The sequence below is a fragment of the Ostrea edulis genome, chromosome 5 (assembly GCF_947568905.1).
Source record: "Ostrea edulis chromosome 5, xbOstEdul1.1, whole genome shotgun sequence".
Lineage (NCBI taxonomy): Eukaryota > Metazoa > Mollusca > Bivalvia > Ostreida > Ostreidae > Ostrea > Ostrea edulis.
The window spans coordinates 82790005-82815887 of NC_079168.1; the positions used below are offsets into that span (position 1 = coordinate 82790005).

At 33.3% G+C, this 25883-nt stretch overlaps 1 protein-coding gene across 5 annotated transcripts in view; it reads right to left on the reverse strand.

Moving 5' to 3' along the window:
- The window catches only part of LOC125649727 (neuronal acetylcholine receptor subunit alpha-10-like), a 42559-nt gene that overhangs the window by 4011 nt on the left and 12665 nt on the right, over positions 1-25883 (reverse strand). For 3 of the 5 annotated variants that reach the window (XM_056166497.1, XM_056166499.1, XM_056166501.1), the window contains 4 exons: positions 5034-5154; positions 4476-4630; positions 2855-2899; positions 1707-1816 (listed from right to left, as the gene is read on the reverse strand). In XM_056166497.1, the coding sequence (XP_056022472.1) occupies positions 1707-1816; positions 2855-2899; positions 4476-4630; positions 5034-5097 (374 nt within the window). In that variant the 5' untranslated portion in view covers positions 5098-5154. Of the gene's footprint in view, positions 1-1706; positions 1817-2854; positions 2900-4475; positions 4631-5033; positions 5155-8204; positions 8620-16134; positions 16212-25883 lie in introns of those variants that run through there. The other 2 variants (XM_056166500.1, XM_056166498.1) reach the window with 2 other exon arrangements.

A 25883-nucleotide genomic window follows, 5' to 3' on the forward strand; every position in this document is an offset into this window, starting at 1 on the left:
CAAAGACTCGAGTCTTTTTATGTATACAAACAAAACAAGTGAAATATTGATTTTGTAATATAAAGCATCTTAATTTTGCATAGTCACATTTTAACATTTAGATGACCCATTTTACCCCCAAAATGCTTGAAATGTGAAAGATATAATAAACTTAGATTGATATTCATTTCTTTTGAAAATTTTGTAAACAATAACATACCACAATCTTTGTTTACAAAACAAGTAATAAACTCTCTAAAATGAGCTTCTGTGATAATATATAACTTTAATCTTTATAAATGTGAACTCTTTTAAACTCACTAGACAGTAGATTTTGATCATTAAAAGTGAAAAAGAATATTTTGGGGAAAATCGTGAATCAGTCCCTTTAAACGAAATAAACCAGCATCTCCCTTCATGTAGAAAAACAAAAATGATATGCCCACTATTGATGTTAAAAACATTTGAAGTATTGAGGGTGCATACAAAGTACTAGTATTTTTTTTTTTTCAGTTCTAGTCTAAGAAAGTTAATGTATTTATAATAACGCCACATGCTAACTTAGGAAATGAAAACTATTTGATTGTCATCCCAGATGAAAAGAATAGGTCTGAATTTGAATTAATTCTTGACTTTAACTTTCGGACATCTTTGGTTGGGGTTATTTGTTTGATATATGTACCGCGCGTGTCTTCTTTACACGTGGTCAGAAAGAAAATTTTAACATCGAGTTTATCTTTCGTATATTCATATAGGACTAAATTCATTCTGCAACATGAAATGCTAATTAGATATGAACAGATCCAACAATTTTTTGTAAATAATGCGAACTTATGCTAATAAGTTAGTCACGTGGTCAATACTTAGTGTTGTTTTTTTCCCCCCGGAAAGCGGGTAGAAAACACGGGTCGTATTTTGAAACTAACTGTATTTTTCTCTGTGCATATTTTCTTCATTAATTTCATGATATCTATATTAAAATTGAACATTAAAAAAAATCGCGTATATATGTACAGTATATGTACCTTTTATTTCGGTGGGAAAATCGTGCGTTTTATCCGAAATTATTTGCATATTTCAACAATTTGACACCACGACATGAAAGTCGAGCCGTTACATAGACTGTTGTTGTTCTTGATGTGGAGACAAACATCTCATGTGATACATGTAACCTATACCGGTATTTCTAACATGTGATAACCTATACCGGTATTTCTAACATGTGATAACCTATACCGGTATTTCTAACATGTGATAACCTATACCGGTATTTCTAACATGTGATAACCTATACCGGTATTTCTAACATGTGATAACCTATACCGGTATTTCTAACATGTGATAACCTATACCGGTATTTCTAACAGGTTGCTGAGTCTACTGAACTAGAACATATAGAAGAAATCAAGGCTGTTTGACTTGGGCGGCGTCTTCATGCATATTCATATTTATGGTCTGATAAATCAATCTCGTGTAAATCGATTTGAATGTCTGTACTAAAAAGAGCTTAAGGTTCTTTTCCTTGTATTTTGTCTTAAGGTCAGTGATAAATTACAATATCTAATTACAAAAATCTCTTTTAATGGTGAAAACAATTGCACTCTCCGGCTAAATCCATTTAGTTGGTACATATGTCAAGCACCAGCACCAAATGTTACATTTTTTTTTGCAATACAGTAAATCGGTCAAGCCTGTGGGAGACGAACAGCTATAATATTTGTAATTACCTGTTATACAAAACAATGTCGGGAAGCCATAATTTTCGGCATGGGATTCTCATCATTTCTAAACCATTGTATTCTCCTGTGTCCCATGTCAACTTCTCGTCTTTCCATTCCTGAGTAAACAAAATCTCGCCTATTACAATTGTAATCGCGTATATCCAAGAATTTCTGATCATTAACCTTCTCAGCTGAACGTGAACATTGGTGCGTTATCTGTTAACTGTCCTTAAACTTTTCACATTTTCAGTATATACTTAAGAACTTAATCTATTTCAACCAAATTTGCCATATAGCATCCTTGGGTACTAGTACAAATGTTTGTAGTTTGGAAAAATAAAGAGACATGTCCTTTAAAGGGGAAGATGATTAAGAAATGTGGGCTGTTTTAAAATCTTTCCAAGAAATTCTGTACCCGATAAACCAAACTAATATGAAAGTTTTATTTTGATATTTAAATCATGACCCCCAGAGCTTGGCCGCGATAAAAAAAAAAAAAGGAGTTCAGATTTTTCAAAGGAATTAGTTTTATGGAAATATTCGTATCGTCTCAAAAATTACAAGGGTGCCATGTCAAGCGATTATGCAAACATCCTCATGTAGTATAGATTCACACAAGATCAATTCGTGATCTACGGGGGCCAGGCACAAGAGGGGGTTAAAGTTACATGTGAATTGCAAAGGAACAATCTTTGAAAATGTTCTTTACAAGACAAAGGATAAATATGCAAGTATCCGTGTTGTGAAAATTTACATTTCATCTCCCCACGAGCGAAGCTGGGATAACAAGACGGATTTATTATGTAATTTTTTAAACCACATACTGATTTTGACTTCGGATTACTCTGTTTACCTGATCACGGCTGGTGTGACCGATCAATACGGCATGTTTATATTCCTCCGTATGAGATTGATATTACTGTTCTTTATCTCCATTTGTTCATGGACACATGGCAAATTAATATACAAATGTTTTCTTGTAATGACAATTCAAGATTATCTACCCTATAAACCATATGGGGGTCAAAGTGGAGTCATAATGTGGATTTAATGTTTTGTTCACGGGGAAAAAAATCAATTTGTTACTACACGTAGTAATGAAATAGAACTTCATACAGACTGAGATCATCATTATGTTTTAAATGTAGTCCTACCTGATCCAACCACACATTGGTTGTCAATACCTGGTTCTTCTCATCCTGAAACACAACAATAGGTCATTTATGCAAGTAGATTTACTCTAATTAGAATGCCATGGTCGTAAATGTGTTTATTATTGCGCACATGCAAATATCTTCTAATTACAAATACAATCGTTAGGTAAATATTTTAAATTATATTGTTTAAGATCAGCCTAACTTTTTGAGATATATGTTCCGCGTTAGTTGAAATTCATAACTTCTGTTTCTATTTTGACCAGATTTCTTTGGTATGCAAATAAACGATCTGATATCATCGTCTTTTTCAAATGACAAAAATATCGTCTTCAAGAAATCTAGCATCTTTATTTGAGGGATTTTATTTTGAATTTGCAATTTTTTTCCTTTTAACGTTAAATTTAGAATATTCTGGTTCCATTTTATAACATTAAGGAGGACTTAAGTTTTTTAAATATCTAAATATCGTTACAGTAAAGTTTATTTTTGAAGATTATTTTGAAGTTAAGGAGGAATGATTAAGCTTTTTAAATCAATGTAAAGAACATATTGAACTAACGATTTTAACATTTAATCGTTTAAAATCTTAAAAGGCACCGGCTACAATTAAATGTCATAATATGAATTGAAATTTATGACAATTTGTTTAAAGTATCATCCTGTCATGTGTGGAGTGAAAGTTGAATTGGAGCCGGTACCTTTTTAAGATTTTAAATCATTATTATGATATAGAGTTTGCATTTAAAACACTCATGTTTGTTTCAGCTTAATAATTTTGATATAGAAAAGGACGGAGGTAAACCTCTTTGATGCTGAAATGACACGTTTCCTTCCATTTTACTACATAGTTTGTGAATTCGATACATTTATTGGAATCTTACAGGATTTGATGAAATGATATAATGGCAGATTATCGGCTAGGTAGTGATGGTGTTTTCATGTTCCTAATCAAAGAGGAGACTTTGATAAATACAGTCAATCAGTTGTAATGAAACTCAAGCATTGTAACATTTTTGATTCGCAGACCTTAAAGGGACATGGACACGACTGAGCTGAAAATTTTATTTTTCCATTTTTATTGTTTACAATGTTTTTAAACTAAAGTATTTATAATGGTCAACCAAAATTTGAATATCAGTTTTTGAGTTACAAGTGAGATACGGCATTCACAATTCTTTGTTATGTAAACAAGGCTCGTGCCACGTTTTGCTTACATAATTATAGATTGCTTGATAGAAAATATCATGTTTAAAACAAAATGAGATGTGTTAAATGCTAGAAACTACTTAATTATGCCTAGAATTGACTTGTAAATTAAAAAATCTGCTTTAAACGAACTTTTACTAGTATATTTAGCCTATATGTAAACAAAAGCTTGGCACGAGCCTTGTTTACATAACAAAGAACTGTGAGCTCTGTATCCCCCGTGTACCTCGACAACTGACATTTAATTTTTTGCTGACTATAAGGAATACCTTAGTTAAACATTCCAAACATTAAAAAAGGAAAAAATAAAATTTGAAAATTTTCAGTTCAAATCGTGTTCATGCCCCTGCAAAACGATGATCATTTTTGGACTACACTTTAATGTGGAAAACACTACATGATCTCAACTTACCACGTCAAAGATTTGTGTAAGGGTAATCCCCAAGGAGACTTTAACCGGATGTGACGCATTATATACAGGTCTAGTATCTTTGCTATATCCGGTCATCAGAGCGTCCAACAGTCTCTGCTCGTCCGTTTTCGTGACATTGGTGCCGACACACCCTACTGAAAATAAACCCAAAGCACCTATCATGAGAAATAATTGCTTTTGGTTTGAAAGACACAAAATTTTACTGTTCTTAATGAAAGCTTAGAATCATCTCAATTGCTCTCAGTAACAACGGAAGGAATTGAGTCAGTAAATGAACGTACATTTATTCTTCAGTAATTGTTCATTCAATAGTCAGCTTTTCAAAGCATCCGAATGAAAGATGATGCCTTTTTGAAAGCATTAGAAAGGTCTGTTGGTGACAAAAGTTTTAATGCCTGTCAAGCTCAGATTGTATACATGGAAGATTGGTGTCTTTATCTTACAAAATACTGACGTTACGATATTGACATTTATTAAAAGTGGGAGAGAATACCCCATGTAACCACTGAAATCAAAACCTCTATTTGGCCATAATACCTTTGATCTCAAGTAGCGAGAGTAAAATAGCATGAAGAACAACGAGCAATAGGTCACGTGACATCCTTGCTGCGCGTGCGTAAAGTCATGGTTCGTCACTTCAGTTTTGATCGATTACGACCTGAAAGCAAAAACATGATATGAATAAATTTGAAATTCTGTACATTGTTTACCATCCCTCCGGTAAATTACTACTACGGCGAGGGACGCTCCATCAGAGGCATTACTGAAAGATTACACATTTATCAGTAGAATAATACAAATTGGCGACGGGGGATTTTGTTGAAATATCTTAATTGATTTCCTGGAGAATATAAAAATAAACTTGATAGATGTGGGATTTTCTTCTCTTTTTTCCCCGTTAATTCTAGTAATAATTGTAGTGCAGTCTGTAATTGGTTGTGAAATTTGATGACTTAATGTTGCGTTTGTTAGAAGAACCTTTGGGAGTTTCGTGGGACGGTAGAAACTTCTTGTAAAATCAACGGGAATATGCTTGTCAGAGATTCTCTTTAATAGAAAAAAAGAATTAAAACGTTAAAGGATATGTGTTATTGACTGTAAATAATATTCTTTTTTATAACCACCTTTGTTCAATAAATTGCCCTCCATCCATCCAAAGACGAATCGTATGATTTCAATTTACTTTTTTATTGCATAAAAGATCATTTGGTTTAATGGTACATTTTGTCGGAGTATAATTCCCTAGACACTTATAAAAATATTCATGAAATTTACAACTTTAAATATCCCCATGGGTATTGGGACGGGAGAGTCTGGTCACCCACTCAGGGAGGGCTTTGCCTATGTCGATTTTTTCTTATAGTTTCTCATAGTACATATCAATCAGTTCGTCATTGCAGTTTCGTCATGTTGTAAATTTTCAATTTACCCCCACCCAATAATTTCACAGGCAGTTAGTACATTCACACACTGTATGTGAAATTTGTGAAAACCTGTAGAACATGCTTTGTACATGTATCTCAGAAACCATTGTATCTAGGATTAGAGCGAACTGAGAAACGTTAGCTTGATGGACGCGACTAAGTATATCGACACATTGCTACACACATTATTATTCCCATCAATGCAGTGGCGTTAATTTTCTTCATCACATTTAGACACAGTGAGTGATAAAATGACTTACGAAAAAGTTTGTATGATTTAAACGGTTTATTTTACATCTATTAAAGTATCAGATCCCGTAAAGATCGAAGTCTTATCCCTAATAAAAACAAAAATACAGAAAACTATAGTTAACACTAGTATCAAAGTTTGTACAAAAGTGAATAAAAGTAGCACAGTTTTGCTATATGAAAGCTTTTGATATAGTAAATCAACGATTTTTATGCTTTTTATTTTAAAAGAATGATTACAAGTCAAATCAACATTTTGGGTTGGTTTTGTTCATTGTCAAAGTTTTTAATTTAGTACATATTTTTATTAAAATATTCTTTTATATTAGACTATAGGAATGTGTTTTCAGATCTCAGACTTAAACCTTTTTCGTAATCAGTTAATTAGAATGATATTAAAATGAAATGTGAAATGTAACAATTAAAGTTCAGCATTCATAACATGTAACAGTAAACTGTGATTAAACAGACACGTAAAAATGATTTCTGAAATAATACAGAATAATGGCCACGAATTATCTAGCGTTAAGATAAATAAACAAATTAAAGAAGGAAAGCAATTTGGTCTTACTAAGCATAAACTCTCCAGAGCAATGTGCCTTGGGAGGATGCCTGTCCCCAGCGATTAGTAATAGTTGTTATTGGAACAGTTCCCTGTTGAGATATACAAGATTTTTTGCCACTAATCAAATCCTTGTCATGTTTTGCTGTTGTGCTTATTAAGGTAACACGTCGTTTTTACGGGTATCAGTATTAACGCGAAACGAGCTACGCAGCCTTCCAAGAAAAAAAAATGGAAGCAAATCAAACTTCATTTATGAAAGAGACATGTTTTAAGCATTTGATCCACCCAAACGAATCTAACGCACAAGTGATCATTGCCCAGTGCGCCACGTTAATAAGATAATTCTTTAATCATCCATGTGTAAAACGCCACCATGTGCGGCTTTTAGTGTTTAACCACCTTAATAAATGCCAGCTTCCGGAAAGTTTTGACGCTACATCTTTCAAACAGCTTTGATGTCGGATTTAAGGTACATATTTCAGACCGTCAAACAAGTTGAGGACAAGTACATTGATATTAAGGGTCGCCCTAAGCTGGGTGTATTATTATTAAGGGGCGCCCTAAGATGGGTTTATTATTTCATTGCATGCCGTCCCTGAAGAAATACTATAGCTGGTCTTGTCTATGGTCCAATTATATAATACAAAACACAGTGTCCAGAACTAGTACAGAAGAAAATGATACAGGTACCCAATTTAAATGAACCGTCTGTCTCACCGCTGTCGACAAAGACAAAAAAAATTACAGTTAGTAAGGCTATTGATGTATCACGAGGCATGCACATTTAAATACAATTAATAAAGTTCATGGCCATCTTCGAATAAACTCCATTAAAATATAGGGACTCTCAAGATCGACCTCTCGAGTTTTTCTTTTATTTTGTTCTTGCTTTGTTAATTTGTTTAGGTTTTTTCCTTAATAAACTGACATTTTTGTCGAACAACTGTGTAAACAATAAGATACGATTGTTAAGCCTCACTCGCAAATATGATCCTGATTATGATTAATTCTGATATTAAATAAATCGGAACAATTGATTCAAAAACAGTGTAAACTGGGGTAAATTTTATGACACAAAAATTCCGACTGCTGCAATTAACGAAGAAAATTACACTCTCAAAACAATCTGATGATTATTAGATAATCTGTTATATCGTTAACGATTTCTTCGTTTATCTGATGATTGTTAGATAATATGTTATATCGTTAACGATTTCTTCGTTTATAAGACGACAGCAGCAAAATTAATAATAATAATAATAATAAAAACAACAAACTTTTCAAGACAGTAATTTAAATGCCATGACTGTTTTCCCAGAGGCATGAAGTATAATGGAAGAAAAAAACCTTTTCCCTTTTCTCAACATGCAACTCAGTGTAAAGTAAAAATGACACCTACATTTATTACTTATACATGATTGAGTAAAATCTAAGAATTATTAACACTACATACATAAAATCTTTACCTACCTTTCCATTAGAAATCATGGCCGTTTTGCTCGACAACGAGAACATAATATGATAAACCACTATCTGATCAGACCATTTAATGAGCCTCCGAACCACCAGAATGAACGCCGTGTGGTTCACCGTGACATTAAATCCAAACAAACAAATAAAACACAAACGCGGTATCCTCCGTCTCTTAATTAAATCACAGGCAAAAAACAATACAGAATAATTGGTGAACAAAAGAGGATGATCGATGAAGTGTCTGAAGTATAAAAGGATTTTAGGTGGTCTGATTTCTTCATATCCGTATTTAAAATAAAACAGGTGTAGTTTATTGGGCAATTATTTGTAAACGATCCCCATGCTTACAGACTTATGTCCCATAAATCAGACCCGACAGGTGCCGCATCTGGCGGGTACAACAAAATAGTTCATGACGTCACAACATGGCTGATGGAATCTGCACCATGTGGTTGGAAAGCGCAATAAATATTGCAGGTGTCAACGTTCCATTTTCTTCCGGGATTTAATGTGCGAAGTCTTGTTAGTGGCCACAGCAAACTTTGATTTCTTCGATTTCGGTAATACGATTATTCCTAACTATGCCAGTCATTATGAAACTGGATCACGCTTTGAGTGTGTCGGAAGTTGATATTCTTAGACGTAAATCGTCCTCATGGGACACCCTCCGTGTCAGTCGACTTACAAATAATGTAGCGTATAGTATGCAAATGAATTTGACTGCATGCATAGAAACATTGTCGACTTCAGCTGTCTATGGTTATTGTGTTGACATGGCGAATATTCACTTACAAAATAAAAAATCGAAATTTACCCTAGAATATGATTTCTTAAATTCATTATTTGGATATTTCTCTCGCCTACTGATTAATCAGCCTCCGATTCTAGAAAGCAAAAAGTATGCAGATCTCGTCACCACTAATTGCAAATCCTAGCATAAGACTTTTACAGGACTTTGTGGTAGAACACACGACTCAGCGCCTGAAAGTTGACAGAGGACGGATGTTACGCACCCCTGCATGTTGGCGTTTTGGCGAGTGCAAAATTTGGCGTGTTAGCGCGACGGCGTGTTGTGTATTAGCGCAACAGTGTGATGTGTGATGGCGCAACAGCATGTGGTGTGTTAGCGTGATAACGCGTTTTAAGAAAGATGGCCCTCTCGGAACACCACACGTTTTGGCGGGTACAAAATTTTGCCAATTTAAGAGATAAGGGTATGTCAAAAATATTGACGGTTGTAAAATTAGATATTTAAATTATATCTACTATATAAATAGCAACCCATCAAAATAACCCTACATACGATAATATTTACATTTTAGATGTCTTTGTCTTCGAAATATTTACCAATTGTAAAGCTGTGAATTCCGAAAGAAATGGAAGTAGATTGTATATATCAAAAGTAAATTTAGCGCTTTATCAAAAGTATACTTACTAGAAGTGTCGCAGTTCATACCCTCAAGCATTAAAAACGATATTTCTTAATCTAACACATTGTTGTAGTAAAATATGACTATCACCCCATCATAAGCGGTTATTTTGCAAAAAAAAAAATAAAAAAAAAATAACAGGCTAGATTTATCCTTCACATAATTCTTTTTCACTCCTTTTTTCCATTTACAATGGTAAAAAAAAAAAAAATTTAAAAAAAACACCACAGTATACAATGGTATTCTGTACCAATGCTACCTTCACACTCAGGGTAGTACTATGTTTATTTATGTGAACATCATGTAATTGTGACCGAGCACTGCCAAGTCGTTCAGTATTAACAGAGAACAGTATCTCGCTGCTTAACTATATAATTGGTTTTGGACATCCCTCTATGCCGCAGAACACAACCTTGAAAAGATTATATTATTTATTTGTTGCCGCCTCATATCTATATATGATATTGAGTTACCGTTTCCAATTGTAAATCACAGATCTCCATTTTGATAATCATATAGATATGCAGATGAAGTTGATTTTGATGCCTATGGGTTCGATTTGGTCTGAACGTGTTTTATTGGGATGTAATTACAAACGGATCGGGCATGCGCGAGTTCTGAAAACGTAGACCGCCCTCTAGCTGTGCACATGGCAATAATATAACGTATTTCATAATCTGTAACTATATAAGATCAAATCCTAATATGAGTATACTAAGAAATATATATGATATATATTAGAAATGGCATCTAGCAGTAATTTTATATATTCACTGTATACTAATGAATATTGCTAGATCAAAAATTAAATCCCCCACTTTGTTTAATACATGGGTGAATAGAAGAGAAAATATATTCATTTTCCACATCAACTGAGATGAGGCTCACCCCACAGTAGAATATGTAGTGTGTTCACAATCACAGTAAAACAGTTAGTGTGTTCACAATCACAGTAGAATATGTAGTGTGTTCATAATCACAGTTAGTGTGTTCACAATCACAGTAGAACATGTAGTGTGTTCACAATCACAGTTAGTGTGTTCACAATCACAGTAAAACAGTTAGTGTGTTCACAATCACAGTAGAACATATAGTGTGTTCACAATCACAGTAGAACATGTAGTGTGTTCACAATCACAGTTAGTGTGTTCACAATCACAGTTAGTGTGTTCACAATCACAGTAAAACAGTTAGTGTGTTCACAATCACAGTAGAACATTTAGTGTGTTCATAATCACAGTAGAACATGTAGTGTGTTCATAATCACAGTAGAACAGTTAGTGTGTTCACAATCACAGTAGAATATGTAGTGTGTTCATAATCACAGTAGAACATGTAGTGTGTTCACAATCACAGTAGAACATTTAGTGTGTTCATAATCACAGTAGAACATTTAGTGTGTTCATAATCACAGTAGAACAGTTAGTGTGTTCACAATCACAGTAGAACAGTTAGTGTGTTCACAATCACAGTAAAACAGTTAGTGTGTTCATAATCACAGTAGAACATGTAGTGTGTTCACAATCACAGTAGAACAGTTAGTGTGTTCACAATCACAGTAGAACAGTTAGTGTGTTCATAATCACAGTAGAACATGTAGTGTGTTCACAATCACAGTAGAACATTTAGTGTGTTCATAATCACAGTAGAACATTTAGTGTGTTCACAATCACAGTAGAACAGTTAGTGTGTTCACAATCACAGTAGAACAGTTAGTGTGTTCATAATCACAGTAGAACATTTAGTGTGTTCACAATCACAGTAGAACAGTTAGTGTGTTCATAATCACAGTAGAACATTTAGTGTGTTCACAATCACAGTAGAACATGTAGTGTGTTCACAATCACAGTAGAACATTTAGTGTGTTCATAATCACAGTAGAACATTTAGTGTGTTCATAATCACAGTAGAACAGTTAGTGTGTTCACAATCACAGTAGAACAGTTAGTGTGTTCACAATCACAGTAAAACAGTTAGTGTGTTCACAATCACAGTAGAACAGTTAGTGTGTTCATAATCACAGTAGAACATGTAGTGTGTTCACAATCACAGTAGAACATTTAGTGTGTTCATAATCACAGTAGAACATTTAGTGTGTTCACAATCACAGTAGAACAGTTAGTGTGTTCACAATCACAGTAGAACAGTTAGTGTGTTCATAATCACAGTAGAACATTTAGTGTGTTCACAATCACAGTAGAACAGTTAGTGTGTTCATAATCACAGTAGAACAGTTAGTGTGTTCACAATCACAGTAGAACAGTTAGTGTGTTCACAATCACAGTAGAACATGTAGTGTGTTCACAATCACAGTAGAACATGTAGTGTGTTCATAATCACAGTAGAACATTTAGTGTGTTCACAATCACAGTAGAACATGTAGTGTGTTCACAATCACAGTAGAACATTTAGTGTGTTCATAATCACAGTAGAACATTTAGTGTGTTCATAATCACAGTAGAACATTTAGTGTGTTCATAATCACAGTAGAACAGTTAGTGTGTTCACAATCACAGTAGAACATTTAGTGTGTTCACAATCACAGTAGAACATTTAGTGTGTTCATAATCACAGTAGAACATTTAGTGTGTTCACAATCACAGTAGAATATGTAGTGTGTTCACAATCACAGTAGAACATTTAGTGTGTTCATAATCACAGTAAAACAGTTAGTGTGTTCACAATCACATTTAGTGTGTTCACAATCACATTTAGTGTGTTCACAATCACAGTAGAACATGTAGGGTGTTCATAATCACAGTAGAACATTTAGTGTGTTCACAATCACAGTAGAACATTTAGTGTGTTCACAATCACAGTAGAACAGTTAGTGTGTTCACAATCACAGTAGAACATTTAGTGTGTTCACAATCACAGTAGAACAGTTAGTGTGTTCATAATCACAGTAGAATTAGTGTGTTCACAATCACATTTAGTGTGTTCACAATCACAGTTAGTGTGTTCACAATCACAGTAGAACATTTAGTGTGTTCATAATCACAGTAAAACAGTTAGTGTGTTCACAATCACATTTAGTGTGTTCACAATCACAGTTAGTGTGTTCACAATCACAGTAGAACATTTAGTGTGTTCACAATCACAGTAGAACAGTTAGTGTGTTCACAATCACAGTAGAACATTTAGTGTGTTCATAATCACAGTAGAACATTTAGTGTGTTCACAATCACAGTAGAACAGTTAGTGTGTTCATAATCACAGTAGAACAGTTAGTGTGTTCACAATCATAGTAGAACATTTAGTGTGTTCATAATCACAGTAAAACAGTTAGTGTGTTCACAATCACAATTAGTGTGTTCACAATCACAGTTAGTGTGTTCACAATCACAGTAGAACATTTAGTGTGTTCACAATCACAGTAGAACAGTTAGTGTGTTCACAATCACAGTAGAACATGTAGTGTGTTCATAATCACAGTAGAACATTTAGTGTGTTCATAATCACAGTAGAACATTTAGTGTGTTCACAATCACAGTAGAACATATAGTGTGTTCACAATCACAGTAGAACATGTAGTGTGTTCACAATCACAGTAGAACATTTAGTGTGTTCACAATCACAGTAGAACATTTAGTGTGTTCACAATCACAGTAGAACATTTAGTGTGTTCACAATCACAGTAGAACAGTTAGTGTGTTCATAATCACAGTAGAACAGTTAGTGTGTTCACAATCACAGTAGAACATGTAGTGTGTTCATAATCACAGTAGAACATTTAGTGTGTTCATAATCACAGTAGAATATGTAGTGTGTTCATAATCACAGTAGAACATTTAGTGTGTTCACAATCACAGTAGAACAGTTAGTGTGTTCACAATCACAGTAGAACATTTGGTAAAGGTCAACCCACTCTTTCTAAATATCTATTTCGTTTCAATTTAGTATCAATAGCATTATTAAAGAAGATATTATATATCTAAATGTTTTACACACATATACTATATATTTATCATGTGAAAGACTTCTTTATGTTTGCTGTTAGGGTACAAAAACACAAAAACTAACTGCATATTTAGGAAAAGCGGAAAGCATGTACTAAAATTATGAATTTTGCAATCTTATGGTTTAGACTCTATGACAGGTTGCTTTATTATGTAAAGCCTTTCATCAGTATAAGCACTTTCGAGGGTATTTGTGTTTTAAGAACACATCTTGTTTTATACTGCTGCTATATATTAGAATCAAGCTTAGATATACAGAACAAAATTCCATACCCCTTGCACTAGTGATACTTTTAACTGATACTCAGGTGACCGATGAGGCCTGTAAGTCTCTTATTATGTTCAAATCACCGACCGGTAATTGAATTGTTACGCAGAATACAACATTAGTTCAATTCTGAAGATAAAGTAGACAATTACAATCCAGCTGCACATGCATCATTATAAATTTAGCATCTTTGTCTTCTATGCCACCCACAAATGAGTTGAATACTAGGATTTTGCATTATAAAACTCCCATTTAACTGCCAAATTTTAGTTCCCACGAATAAAAATCGCCATGATTCATGCATATCTAAAACAAAAATTAAATTACCAAACATTTCCCCTGAAATTGTTTCCTTTTTTATTTGAATGATGCAAGAATTTTCAAAATTCAAAACATTTCAAATAAATGTCTAATCCATGTGGTACAAGACGGAAGATGTTCAAATAGTATCTACAATGCTTGATCAGAGAGTATGCCAAGAAACTGCTCAAACATTTCTTATTTCAATGGTGAACAATTTTAAAAAATTGGACTATAAGCGATTCAGGGAGAGATTTTTAAAATTGTATTTCATTGCAGGAATTACGATTTGACATGTTATCTTGTCTACCTTGATTTCACACGCAGTGGCGTAGCTTCCATTGAGGCAACCGAGGCAGCTGCCTCGGTAAAAAAAAAAAAAAACAACACCTTTTACGTTGTTAAAATGTCGATAGCTTCTGGGGGGCGCAGACCCCGAGACCCCCTGCCTCGGTAATATTCGAACCCAAGCTACGCCTATGACACGTAGCTATGTACGCCCCGAATTTCCTCTATATTACAGACTATTGGTTTAAAGCACCACGCAAATTATATTACATAGAAAAGTGAACTTAAAACATGTCCATATACACAAAAACTTAACCCTATCCAAAGTATATCTTTATTCAATTCTCAATGAAGAAAAATAGTTATAAAAATACCTAGTCCAGGTGATGTTTTCGAACACCATCTTGGGATACTAATTAATAAAGTGAATTAAGTATAAATATCACTGGTCTTTTTATAAACCGAATGGAAGGCACGACCGTAGACCAGCGAGGCACCGCGGAAATTATTTTAAGTAATTGTTAGTTTTTAAGTAACACGTGGCTCTTTAACTAAGATTGATGTTGAGATAGACACAAAACGAAGATCATATGGACATTAAAATCATCAAAAGATTAGTGGAAACTTATCAGAACTTTGTCTAAATGTTTAGCAATACAGATTTTGTCTTGATATGCAAATACAACGGACAGTAATATAAATACGGCTCTTCACAATGAGGCTTGGGTCTGGATAATTACCGGAGAGGAAGCTCAGGTTTCTTCATTTAACACACCGGTCGAGGCACGCCGCGATGTCTGTTTTCGTGAACATAAAATGATAAATTCCGGTCTATTATCTTGTAGTTTCTTTATATACTTCATTATCATATCAATTTTAAAAATAGCCTTTGTAACAATATAGTGTTAAAACATGTTAAACGGAGAATAAAAACGTCAATTAAAGTACGCGTAATAGATACACATCAAAGCAAACGATTGGACTGAAACCCAAAAACTGAACGATGGAAATAAGATTATGTTCCCTCATTAACGGTCTAACTGTTGGGGTAGTCAAAGGTTGAACATGAACATGTTAAATAATTATTCAGACATATCTTTGAAATGATATATCTTTAACTCTTAAAATTTCAGAGATCAAACATACATGTATATTCTCAGCTCTAAGACTAAATGAATTGTCAAGAGAGTTAATGGTACTATTGCGTGCCCCTATTGATCTTTATGAAAAGTACTACAAAATCCATGCTTGAATATGTGTACTCGGTGTTTCATAATGCATTTCGAAAATTGTTTTTTTTTTTAAATTAAATAAGATAAAAGACATTTTCAGGGTTTGTTTTGAACAAAATATTTTTGTCACATAATGGAAGTTCGGAATTGAATTTAGGTTTTAAAAAATTCAGTATTCAGTGACAGCTGAATTCTATCGCGCTATTCAACAAATTAAAACAAAATGTGTCAGCTATACGAAGGCTATTTCAAAATGTACACCAATATAAAGCGGTCGCGAACTCCCATGTAACTTGGAAGATCAAAATTATATCTACTTTAGAATCTTGGAAAATGTTTGTCAGAAGCAAGTATTATTCTTCATACGCCATTGAAATCACTAGAAAAATCTCTTTTTTTTTTTATCGTGTACAGGTTTAAATGTTTCTGAAGACTTGATCAATATCTTACGCTGAAGAGCGCTAACGCTTCATCGACTGGAGACCCCAGAGTTGTTCATCTTTCTTCGACGATCAAGTAGCTCAACCCTGAGATAAGAACAATTAAACACTTGACAAAACCTGAGATAATGTACAATGAAGCACTTCACAAACCCGCAGGTAATTTATCATTCAAACGCTTAATAGAATACACTACCCTGCAGCTCATCCAAACCTGATCGAGACATTGATATCATTCAGTGCCATGATCCCAAGGTTGACTTTAAACAAGATGTCATTCTACACTGAACAAAAGCCGAGATGTTATACCAACTAAAGCCTATACAAGTACATGCAATGAGAAAATAGAGTCTGTTATACCAACTAAAACAGAAACATGTATTGAGAAAATAGAGCCTGTTATACCAACTAAAGCATATACATGTATTGAGAAAATAGAGTCTGTTATACCAACTAATGCATATACAAGTACATGTAATGAGAAAATAGAGCCGAGATGTTATACCAATTGGAAAGAGAAGGGTAGCCGCTTTGAAATTCTTTGGCACTCGTTGGATGTAAAAATTCGCTCACAAGTTCGCGAATTTTAGAAACTCAATTTGGCCAATAGTAACTAATATAAATTCAATGACCCTGTATCATTATAGTGTACAAATGAAGTATTCAATAAATAGAAATGTATATTGCATGGTTCAAGCATCTAAAACTTCACCTTTAATTCCCTCCTTTTCCCACAAAATGAAAAGAAGGATAAATCGCTAATTTGTCACTGTAATCAGCGTGGCTTAAACAGCTGTTGGAGATGAAACAATTCCCCAGGTTTTGTCAACTGGTGAGGTACTATAAGCCTAATTTGTACGATATCTGTTCAGTATCTCAGATTTGGGACATCGGTTCAATATGCTTAATTTGTGCACCTATCTTTGGATTTTGCACAGCTGTTAAATATTACATTTTCATTCGTACAATATCTCAAGTTTTGGTGAGTTGTTGGAAAACACATTTCAGCAATCGACCAAAACCATCGTACAAATTAATAACTCTTATGCATCTCATCACATGTGACAATATCATGTGCAAAACTATTTGGTGTTTATATTGACAGAGGTCTCACGTGGTCTGAACATGTTGAAATTTTAACCAAAAAACTTGCAAGCAAAATAGGTGTGTTATCTAGATTACGTTCATTCTTGTCAACTGAATTATTACTGAAAATTTTTGATACAATTGTTTTTCCTCATTTTAACTACTGTTGTACTGTTTGGGGCAATATGAAAAACAAGGACGGTCTTTATAAATTATGCAAACTTCAAAAGAAAGCTGCTAGAGTGATTTTGAATAGAAATATTTTTATACACCTACAACAGAAATGATGCAGCAACTTAGATGGATGCCTCTGTCAGACTATTTTGTATATAGAAGTATCATTCTTGTCTTCAAAGTTTTACATGGTCTAACCCCCGATTATTTAGATGTTTTTCAGTATGTTCAGGAAATTAGCAGTAGATCTACCAGATTAAGGTGACTCCATACTCGCAGTTTTATCTGATACAAGTTTGAAAAGTGTATTTATTTCCATTCATTAGAGTTAAAACTAAAAAATTATCAAATAAAATACATAGGTCATCACACTTTTTAAGATGAGAGACGTACATAAACAGAATCATATATCACTGTCAGAAAATTGCTATTTTCCTTGAACAATGTTATCAAATTTTCATAAAAATTGGTTATGACGATATAGTAACATTCATAACAATTTCATGAAACAGTATCTTCACAAAAATATACAAAATGTCTGTAAAAAATAAAGGAAATCTATCGCATAATAGACTTGATAAAGAAATCAATAGAAACAGAGTTATTGCCCTTGGATTCAATATTTTGACATGTATCATTAATTATTCATCTATAACTTAGACTTTTGAAATAGTTTATTTCTAACAAGATTTTTTATAATAAGTATCGGAAAATACTCCAACAAAATTTATGTTCCTATCATGCATAAATCTATATAAATAATTGATTTTGCAAAATCTGATGACATCACAGGAGGGTGGAATTACTTTAAGTCAAAGTAATTCATTATATATCCAGAGGACAAAGACACATTATTTTAGAAGATCTTTTATCTTTAAAAATTTCTTCATTCGGAAAATTAAAATCATATAGATTTGTTTTTGATTATTTTCAGTTTTATTTTTATTTATCAATCTATTTGTTTTCAGTTGTTTTCCCCAGTTTTGAATATGTAGATAGCGTACATGTATGTATGCAACATACCTTCATATACTATTTTATATTGTATCTGTATAATACTGCTGTTTGTATATATGTTTTCAGGACCACAATGTAAACTAGTTTTTAAACTAATTGTGCTATCCTGTTTAAATAAAGGTAATTTTTATTATTATTATCATTATTATTATTATATGACATCAATATTAAGTGGCTATGGCGGTGCTAATATATACACAGACAGATCAAAACATTGCCAACAGCTGCCCAAGCCTCGCCAATTACAGACATGCATAAGAAAAAACTTGACGCAAGCATCAAATCTATCAGGTCGCAGATGAATGGAAGCATTCTCTCTTTCTTTCTTTTTTTCTCTCTCTCTCTCCTTAAATTTAGATCAGATAACACCGACAATTGTATTTTGTACATCTCTTCGGGGCGAAGCATTAATTGTGAAGTCGTACTTTAACTAAGATATCTTAATTGTTATGGTAACAAAATGAGTAAAATCAACTCGAAGCAGAAGGATAACGATTTTAAAAAATGCGCGCGCGCGTGTTTGTTTCCCTTGTCTGGACTCAACCCCCTTGAATCCACAAAATACTGCACACCTATTTTGTATTTCATTAATAAATAAACTAGATTGAACTCAAAGTTGGTTAGGATGGATAAGACATTAATCAAAAAATATTTTTCCATACAGCCCAGATTGTACTGAATTTTTTTTTTATAATACAGTTCTTTAAAATATACAATGGTCAATTTCATATTTCATCCTAATATATTGTTATAAACCCTCAAAAGATTGTAGTCTGTTTTGTTAGCAACAAAAAATATATATATATTGTTTGGTCTTTAAAATTATGAAATTTATTACTTTGTTTGAATTTTGTAATGGACAATCGCCAAAAATAATATTAAACACATTGAAACCAATTCTACAGTGTATTTGGTATTTTCTTATAAATATGCATACTTAGTTGAATCTATAAAGTTCCTACCTTGTAACAAACACAAGGTATGTTCAATGTTTTCAGAGCTGTGTTCACAAAATGAGCAGATATCGTTATCCAAAACTTTTTTTGATTTTTTCCAGGCAACTTTTAACTGGTATAGTCCTAAGTAGAATTTTGTATTACATCCATTGTGCTACTGAATCTGACATTAATTTTAAAAATATGTTTCAAAAACTTCTTTGGTAATGATATCTTTGTGGCCCATCAAAAAAGGACAGGAATTCCATTTTTCAACTGAAGTCGGAATTTCCTCTTTAGAATTAATATCTTTGTATATATAATTTGTACATTTCTTATGCAATAGTATATCTTCATAATGAAAAAGTGCGACTGGACTATTAACAGATTTTTCAGCTTGCTTTTTTTTTTTGACAGGCACATTTTTTAATTTTTTTTTTACCACAGTTGAAATATAATTTATAATACTGTTGCATTGTTTAAAACAAATATGATCAATATAATTTTTTTTCCAAATCTATCCAATGTAAGAAAAATACCATTAGAGTCTACAAAATCATTGACTGTCTTGACACCTTTTTTCATACTACTTTCTCACAAACACATATGATTTGCCAACTATTACTTTTGAATTGTACCATATTGGAACATTTACAAATTTCATTTTCGTCCGAGAATTAAATGTTAAGTGTTACCCTCAACCATGAAGTAAAAACATCACTCCAAATTGGATTGAAAGTATTTTTTAGCAGACAAGATATATATTCATCACCAAAATCTAAGATTTTATCTAGTGTATATTCTTTATGTTGATGCACTAAATTTATTTCTAGCTCGAAGGCTAATATTAACAGTAACTTAAATTCCCCAATTAAAGGGGTTCGCACCTGAGACTTGGAGTAATGTCAATTCTTTAGGAAATGTACATTTTATTTATACATTGAAGGAGAAATAGGAAATGAAACTGGGGTCACAATGCTTGTCATGCCCTTAAAATTGACTCAAGATTTATTCAATTAAATTTGATTTGTCTGTTGGTGTCAACACAACATAAGCAACATAAATCAATCATTACACACAATAGATACATAATCATGTCTTCTAAATACGGAAGCCTGTTGAGGCCAGTACATAGAAAGAACTTTCTTTTATTGCGTTTAATAATCATTGCGATTAAACGCAATAAAAGAAATTTCTTTCTATGTACTGGCCTCAACAGGCTTCCGTATCTAACAAAACAGATAAAAAAGTGATAAACTTAATATGCCAAAAAATTCATGATATCAAAGATTTAAAAGTACATATTATGAGTAATGTCAATTTCTAAAATTTAACATAATTTTCAAGGTCTTATCTTATAATTTAAAATCGAACTAAAAATGGATATCAATTCTTAAATTATTGGCGAAAATACTGAATTTTTACACAAAATTTCGAGTTCTGTTTGGAACAATATATCAACCACATTAATAAATTACAACATTTGAATTAGTTCCAAGTCTCAACTACTTGTATCATGAATTGTAAAACTGAAATACACGTATAGGAGCCATCTTCGCAAGCCAAGTGTCTGATGAGAGTAAGCGAAGATGGTATAGAAGTATAAAAATAGAAGATATATTAGATGATTCAGAAACTCTAATCAATCCTTCCGCCACAAAATATAGTTCCTATCAAACCCTTTCAAAATTTGAATTGACACAAACATTTTCAACTGGGTAGGGTTCAGTACTTCGTCGGATACCCACGGCAGATTTCGTCTTCTACTGTGTAGAAGACGACATCAGCCGTGGGTATCCGACGATGGGTTCAGTAATAGATGTGTAATATGTGTAATATGTTTGCATCAATGAGATCAGTATTGAACCAGTGAATACTAAATTGTAGCATTCTGCGCAGTGGTGCTCAGAGGCTAATTTTTAAAATATCATATCAATTTTGGTAATATTTTAAAAAATGATTTACATCAATCTCACAAAAATGCATGAAGTTTGAAAGCCCGTAATAAACATTTTTTCCATTCCGGAGGAAAAACTGTGACATTACTTACTTTGGATTTTTTTCTTAAGGTACTTGTCATCGACACAATGGCGAATACATATAGAATAATGTTGCAATCTTTTCGGGGGGGGGGGGGGGGGGGGATCACAGCACGATTTAGCTTTGATTGCATTAATTTTATAGAAAAATGTCCTGTTTCAAAATTATATATTTTTTCAATATGAGGGAAAATAATTGAAATATAAATGGAACGAATACGTCTTGTATGTATTTTTCTGGTCAGCATAATCAAAATGTGAATCTGATTGCCATTTCATGTGTTTCAAATTCCTGTTATCAATTAGATCAAAGTGGCTTTGATAGCGATGAGCCTCTCGGCTTTCAGTAAGAGTGTAAACGAGATAGGTATGGCTTGAGAGAATTAACATTTTCCAAAATCCTGGGAAGAAAACCTAGATGACCATCACTGTACTTAACAGGATACGACACACGGTGACTTTGGGCTGATTTCATCAATCTCTGAGGGAGTTCTAGAGTCTGCCAAAATCATTAAAGACATGAAGCAGAAAGATAACAGTTTGGTCCCCCCGTCCATGGTACAGTGTGACCCTCGGTATATAGACATTAATACGTGACAAATACCACCACTTTTAATAGATTTAGCAGATATTTTTGCATTTAAATATCACTTTTCCCAAAGATATGTCTGGGTCAAGTTTATTTATGACTGTTTGTTAAGTGTACCAAATAACCACATTAGCACGGTAAGTTGTTACAGTGGATAATCAAAAGTTTAATCAACTTCAAGTCACGAGCAGGTCAGAAGAAAACTCCTAAACATAGAATATCCAGTCGTATTTTTTTGCTATTCATTTTCCTACATGCAAATGGTCACATTAAGCAGCTGGCTAAAGCACTTTTTCCGGTGGATGAGTTGCCGCTATTCTACACGTGCACGTTTCTAACACTACTTGTCAGCTGTATCACTTCCGGTAGCCGAATTGTCGCTATCACCACACGTGCATGTTCTTACTACTACTTTCCGGGTATCACACCGGTAACTGTTTTCACAATATATTACTAGGAGGAAAGAAAAATCATTAAAAACCAGTCAAATAACGCAGTCGGAAATATTCTGTTACCTGCTTCGTCTGCCGACACCGGGAAAACAACACCCTACGAAAAAAATTACTCGCAAAAAAGACTACCCCAAACTCCACGTGTTTTCACATGTGTGTAAATAGCCTGAGTGCACTTCAGGAAGTAGCCTCAGCTACCAACAGCAAATAGTTCCTTTGTATACACTTGATTATTTCTACAAATTACACAAAATTTCCAAATCAGGGGTACAAAAATTAAGATAAAAGAAGAAGAGCAAATGAGAAATATCACGCATGAAAAAAAAAAATTCCTTTAAATATCAAAATTGACTTAAGTTCATTTTCATTGGACAATTACCGGTGAGATACCTTCAGCTGTATCACTTCTGGTAGTTGAATTGCCGTTATTCTACACGTGCATTTTTCTACTACTACTTTTCAGCTATATTACCAAACTCCGGTCAGCTCAGTATATTCCGTTACGCTACAACTCCATTATTCGTAGGGAAAAGTAGTCCCGGAGAATTGACACTGTACGGAGTTTGCTACGGTATGTCACTTCCGGTAGATGAATTGCCGCTATTCTACACGTGCATGTTACCGCTACTACTTTAATGCTGCCAGTTTCCACAACTAGAATTTCCTTCATGAGGTTTATTATTCTGAGTGAAAACAAGATCGTCGTTATAGCCATCAATTTGATGGTTGGTAATTTTTATAATAATGTCTCTTTTCCCATTGGCGTCTAAAAGAGCTTCCGTTTACACGTACATCGGCACTTGAACCAAACCCCCATTGTTCCTGTGTTGGTAGGCTGCACTTCCTACAAATACATCCTCTGGCACCTCAAACAGATCTCATTACACCTCATACAGTCCTCATTTATTCTCTGTCGTTAGGCTGTACCTCCTACAAAAGCGTACCCTGGCACCCAAAGGATTGAATTTCAAAGAGTCCCAAGTAAAATTTAAAACCTCAAAGAGTCCCTATTACACCTCAAAGAACCCTTGTGACACCTCAGACAGTGTTGGTCGGCTGTATATATCCAAACTCCTGCAATCCGTACTAACACAAATAAAGTGAAATATTCTTGAAGCAAACACAAAACAACAACAAAACAACAACAACAACAACAAAACGATGACAACAGAAACAACGGGACAAACTATTAATACGACTATTTTTTATATTTGAGATATTACAAAATGCAAGTTTATGTTACTTAATTTTCTTAAAGTATTTTTTTTATCAAAGCAGGTTCTTGAGAACACATGGAAATCTTCAGTGGACTTGGATAAACCCCACAGGTATATCAGCCTGAAGATTGATGCAGAGTTTTCCCCCTCGAGAGAATCAATTAAATCAACAGATAAAGATGGAAGTGTTGATGGCTATCGACAGACATTTGTCAAAGATCACGCATCGCTCATTCAAAGACAAATGGATATAGCAACCAGAATGTACCGCCATCAAACCTAATGAACTCTTTGAAGAGAGGGGGTGGGGGTAATTTCATCATGATGATTATTTCAAAACAATCAAACATTTAATTTCGCGCAATCGTTGATGCCAAATTGCTAATCTGTAATAATATCATTGGTAGAAAATGATTTATACAAAATCTCATATCCCTGCTAAATGCCAAATGATATGCATTGTGGCTTTTTCCAAACATTTGGGTCTAAACACTCTTGAATAAAACCGATAAAAAAAATTTATCGTTACAAAGCCCCTAATGTTTGAATTTACGCAATTGTGAAGTGTTGACAATGTCAAAGAAATTCATAGTCATGGTAATTCTTTGAACTCACAAAAATATTTGGTGTATCATGATAATTGTCATTCTCCGTTTTTAGCAATATATGTACACTGCCTGGTATTCCGGAGTGAGACCACCTGTCTATTCTATTTTTCATGATAGTATACATTACTACTGTAATTAAACAAAGGCTAAAAGTCAATTTATACGGATCTGGGCAAATGATATGAATAATTCGTCTAAGGGCTAAATGTATTAAAAATTTAATTAAGCAAAAGATTGGCTTTGAAAAATATTTAAAAGGGCATTAGCTGTGAAAGTGATGGTAACCATTTCTCTCTCAAAATATCAATGACTATCAAAAACATTTAAATATTGTAATGATTACCTTCACTGAATCTTTTCTCTTATATTTCTTTTGAAATTTACATTACTTTCATCATGCAATAAATGCATGTTTTCTAGCACCACCTGTCTGCAAAATCATTACCAAATATGGAGTGTCATCAAGGTCAAAGGGCGCATTGGCTGTTCCATTTCACTTAACAAATGGGTCAATCATATGATATTCTAGATCTTAATTTTAGTTTTTTTTTAAGAAATACATAAAAATATAAATATAAACAATAGAATGTTTCTTTTTTGTTTCATCGAGTGATGAAGGTAGCAATCATTGCAGAAAAAAATTGCATAACCCGATTACGTGGGTTATGCATTTTTTCTGCAATGCTAGCTACCTTCATCACCCGATGAAACAACAAAGAAAGCATTTTATTGTTTAACAAAAACAACAATAACAAAAAATAAACACTATTAAAACTACGTTAGATAACCGCTTTTAGTGAATGAAATATATAACGAAGAAGTATTGGTTTACAAGCCAATAATGATAATTATTTAATCACCAAAATTACATATTTATGTGTCTTCTTCGAAGTTAAAAAGTGTTTGAAATAATTAGATACTGGTGTTATTACTGAAATATATAATATAGAGGAATTTTCTTAACTACACTTCATGCCCGTTTAAGCATTCTTTGGAAAACATTTTGGAAACATCAAACCACCATTTGCCCATAGAAGTAAGTAGAGTAATTGATGGGAATAGCACATTCTGTAATACTGGTAAATTAGCCGACGAATACCACTTCATCCTAGAATGTAAATCTCTCTCCACTTTACGAAAAGAATTGTTTTCTCCTAGATATTGTCATGTACCAAGTACACTGGAATTTACAGAATTAATGACAAGAACAAAAAACACAAAAAAATCAAAAACATTAAAACACGATGTCCTTCCTAAAATATATATGTATCAAATTCCCGAATCTCTGTATGCATTATAATCCCCACCTTTACACTTGACAACATTATCTAAAAATGTTAACTTATATATCTATATGTATCTCGTACCGGTTTGAGTGAATAAATGAATTGAAGTGGCATCAATATTTATCATTTGGAATCTTGTAAATTTCAAAACAGGTGTTTTTCGTCGCCCGGGAAAGTTCAATTAAACTTGTGAACCTAGTATAAGATAGTTACAAAAATATGATGGTGATAATAAAACGATGACGAGAAAAGTGAACAGGTGAAGATAACGAACAGTGATGATTTTCATACATTCTATGAACAATACAAAACGTAATTTCATATTATATACATGCACATTCAGTTAAGTATCATCG